At 72.9% G+C, this 3776-nt stretch overlaps 1 protein-coding gene across 1 annotated transcript; it reads left to right on the forward strand.

Annotated features, from left to right (window-relative positions):
* Positions 1-6: 6 nt before the first annotated feature.
* LOC118158551 (zinc finger protein 628-like) lies at positions 7-3763 on the forward strand. Its single transcript, XM_035313223.1, has 2 exons — positions 7-2554; positions 2765-3763. The coding sequence occupies exons 1-2, from the start codon at positions 89-91 to the stop codon at positions 3689-3691; spliced, it is 3393 nt and encodes a 1130-aa protein (XP_035169114.1). The 5' UTR covers positions 7-88; the 3' UTR covers positions 3692-3763.
* The last annotated feature ends 13 nt before the right edge of the window (positions 3764-3776 follow it).

A 3776-nucleotide genomic window follows, 5' to 3' on the forward strand; every position in this document is an offset into this window, starting at 1 on the left:
CGGCAAGGCCTTCAAGCGCTCCTCGCTGCTGCAGATCCACCAGAGCGTGCACACGGGGCTGCGCGCCTTCAAGTGCGCGCTCTGCGGCATGGCCTTCAAGTGGTCCTCGCACTACCAGTACCACCTGCGGCAGCATACGGGCGAGCGGCCCTACAAGTGCACCGCCTGCCCCAAGGCCTTCAAGAACTCCTCCAGCCTCCGCCGGCACCGCCACATCCACACGGGCGAGCGGCCCTACGTCTGCGCCGCCTGCGGCAAGGCCTTCACCCAGTCCACCAACCTGCGCCAGCACCAGCGCACCCACACGGGCGAGCGGCCCTACGCCTGCGCCCACTGCGGCAAGACCTTCACCCACTCCTCCAACCTCCTCCTCCACCAGCGCACCCACGCCGCCGCCAGGCCCCACAAGTGCCCGGCCTGCCCCAAGGCCTTCGTCTCGGACGCCTGCCTGCAGAAGCACCTGCAGAGCCACGCCGCGCCCCCCCCGCCGCAGCCCCCGCCGCTGCTGCTGGAGGCGGTGGAGGCAGTGGGGATGCTCTGGAAGTGCGGCGAGTGCCAGCTCGCTTTCCCCAGCCAGGAGCTGCTGCTGGGCCACCAGCGCGGCCACCTCCGGCCGGGGACGCCGGGGGACGCGGCGGCGGCCCACCGCTGCGCCACCTGCGGCAAGACCTTCAAGAACGGCTCGGGGCTGGCGCGGCACCGGCACAGCCACGCCGCCGAGCGGCCCTACAAGTGCTCGCTGTGCCACAAGAGCTTCGGGCAGCTGGCCGGGCTGCTGGGCCACCAGCGCGGCCACTCGGCCGAGCAGCGCCCGCCACCGGCGCAGCCGGAGGCGCCGCGGCCCCCCCCGGCGCTGGCGGTGGCCCCGGCCCCGGCCGAGCGCCCCTACCAGTGCACCGAGTGCGGCAAAGCCTTCAAGGGCTCCTCGGGGCTGCGCTACCACATGCGGGACCACACGGGCGAGCGGCCCTACAAGTGCTCCGAGTGCCCCAAGGCCTTCAAGCGCTCCTCGCTGCTCGCCATCCACCAGCGGGTGCACACGGGGCTGCGCGCCTTCAAGTGCGCCGAGTGCGGCCTCACCTTCAAGTGGTCCTCGCACTACCAGTACCACCTGCGGCTGCACACGGGCGAGCGGCCCTATGCCTGCCCCGACTGCCCCAAGGCCTTCAAGAACACCTCGTGCCTCCGCCGGCACCGGCAGCTGCACACGGGTGAGCGGCCCCACGCCTGCCCGGTGTGCGGCAAGGCCTTCGCGCAGACCTCCAACCTGCGCCAGCACCAGCGCACCCACACGGGCGAGCGGCCCTACGCCTGCGCCCACTGCGGCAAGACCTTCACCCACTCCTCCAACCTCCAGCTCCACCAGCGCACCCACTCCAGCGCCCGCCCCCACCAGTGCCCGCTCTGCCCCAAGGCCTTCGTCATGGCCTCCTACCTCCAGCGCCACCTCCGCACCCACGCCGCGGGCCCCAAGCCCCCTCCCCGCGCCGCCCCCCGCGACGTCCCCGTCCTGCAGGCCACCCTCAGCCTGGAGGTGGCGGCCCCCGACGCCCAGACCTTCCTGCTGGTGCAGACGGCGCAGGGCCTGCAGCTCATCCCCAGCCCCCCGCCGCCCCCACAGAAGCTCATCCTGCTCCCCGCTGCCCCCCGGCCTCCCCCCGAGCCCACCCCGCGCCGGGGGGAGCCTCCGGGCCCTGGGCAGAGCCTCCTGCTGGTGCCCGGCACGGGGACGGCCCTGCCTGGGCTGCGGCTGCAGGCGGTGGCCAGCACCCCGCAGGGCCCGGGGCCCGGCGTCCTCGTCCTGCAGGGCCTCCCTGAGCAGCCCCCGCGCCAGGCGGGTGCCCCCCAGGGCCAGGCAGCGGCAGAGGGGGCGAGCGTCCGGCTGGGAGCCCTGCCGCAGCCCTCGGAGGTCGCCGGCGTCCAGGTGCGGGCCGCCGAGGTGGCCAACGTCCAGCTGCAGGCCGCCGAGGTGGCCAACGTTCACCTCCGAGCCCTGCCCCAGCCCTCGGAGGTGGCCAGCATCCAGCTGCAGGCCGCCGAGGTGGCAGACGTCCAGCTGCAGGCCCTGCCGCAGCCCCCAGATGTCACCAGCATCGAGCTGCAGGCCGCCGAGGTGACCAACGTCCACCTCCAAGCCCTGCCGCAACCCCAGGGGGTCACCAACATCCAGCTGCAAGCCAGCGAGGTGACCAACGTCCGGCTCCAAGCCCTGCCGCCACCCCCAGAGGTGACCAACATCCAGCTCCAGGCCCTGCCGCAGCCCCCAGATGTCACCGACATCGAGCTGCAGGCCACCGAGGTGACCAACGTCCAGCTCCAAGCCCTGCCACAGCCCACGGAGGTGACCAGCATACAGCTCCAGGCCGCGGAGGTGACCGACGTCCAGCTCCAGGCCACCCAAGTGACCGACGTCCAGCTCCAAGCCCTGCCGCAGCCCACGGAGGTGCCCGGCGTCCATCTCCAGGCCACGGAGGTGCCCAACATCCAGCTGCAGACCTCAGACGTGACCAGTGTCCATCTGGAGACCGCCGAGGTGCCCAGCATCCACCTCCAAGCCGCTGAGGTGGCCAACGTCCATCTTCAAGCCACCGAGGTGGCCAGCGTCCAGCTCCAGGCCACCGAGGTGCCAGGTGTCCATCTCCAAGCCACCGAGGTGTCCAACCTCCAGCTCCAGACCACCGAGGTGTCCAACCTCCAGCTCCAAGCCACCGAGGTGTCCAACCTCCAGCTCCAGACCACCGAGGTGCCCGGTGTCCATCTCCAGACCACCGAGGTGCCCAACCTCCATCTCCAAGCCACCGAGGTGCCCAGTGTCCATCTCCAGACCACCGAGGTGCCCAACATCCATCTCCAGACCACCGAGGTGCCCAACCTCCATCTCCAAGCCACCGAGGTGCCCGGTGTCCATCTCCAAGCCACCCAAGTCCCGAGTGTTCAGCTCCAGACCCTGCCGCAGCCCCCGGAGGTGCCCAACGTCCATCTTCAGCCCGCGGAGGTGCCCGACATCCAGCTCCAAGCCGTGGAGGTGCCCGACCTCCACCTCCAGCCCACCGAGGTGCCCGCTGTCCACCTGCAGGCCGTCGAGGTGCCCCCGGGCCACCTGCAGCCCCCGGCGGGGGCTCACCCAGCCCCGCAGCCCCCTGGGGCGCCTCTGGCGGGGGGTCCTCCGGCGCCGGAGGTGCTGCTGGTGCAGGGGGGGGGCAGCGCCGGCCGTGGGGCTGGGGGTGCTGCAGACGGCCGAGGGGCTGCGGAGCATCTTGGTGCTGCGGGGGGTGGAACCCCAGCCCGGACCCCCTGCGGGACCCCCGAAAGTCCTGGTCCTGAGTGGGGAGCCCCGGCGGGGGGGGGCAGCGGGCAGCCAGGGGGGGGCACAGGCCGTGGTGCAGCTGCTGCCCGGCCCCCCGGCCCCCCAGCTGCCGGCGGTGCAGGGGGTGCAGGGGCTGCCGGGGGCGCAGCTGGTGCACACCTTCTGAGGGGGGCAAGCGGCACGGACCCCACGCGGCCACCTGCGGCCATCCTGCTGCCCCCGGGGTGGCCACGAGGCACCAACCCCCCGTCCCAGGGCCACCGCAGCCCCCACCCCGCGGCCACCTCACGGCCACCCCACTGCGTCCCGTGGGCACCCAAGGGCCCCTGCTGGCCACCCACAGCCACCCAGTGGCCTCTCCTGGCAACCCAAGGACCCCAGTAGCCACCCACAGCCACCCAAGGGCCCCAGTGGCCACCCAGGGACCCCAGTAGCCACCCACAGCCACCCAGTGCCCCCTGGTGGCCAC

Source organism: Oxyura jamaicensis, assembly GCF_011077185.1.
Source record: "Oxyura jamaicensis isolate SHBP4307 breed ruddy duck chromosome 31 unlocalized genomic scaffold, BPBGC_Ojam_1.0 oxy31_random_OJ70536, whole genome shotgun sequence".
NCBI classification, from domain to species: domain Eukaryota; kingdom Metazoa; phylum Chordata; class Aves; order Anseriformes; family Anatidae; genus Oxyura; species Oxyura jamaicensis.

Coding starts and splice junctions, on each gene's coding strand:
- LOC118158551 (XM_035313223.1), top strand. CDS start 89: ATGGCCTTCAAGTGGTCCTCGCACTACCAGTACCACCTGCGGCAGCAT. Junction 2,555..2,764: donor TGCCCAGCATCCACCTCCAA/GCCGCTGAGGTG, acceptor GTCCATCTCCAG/ACCACCGAGGTGCCCAACCT.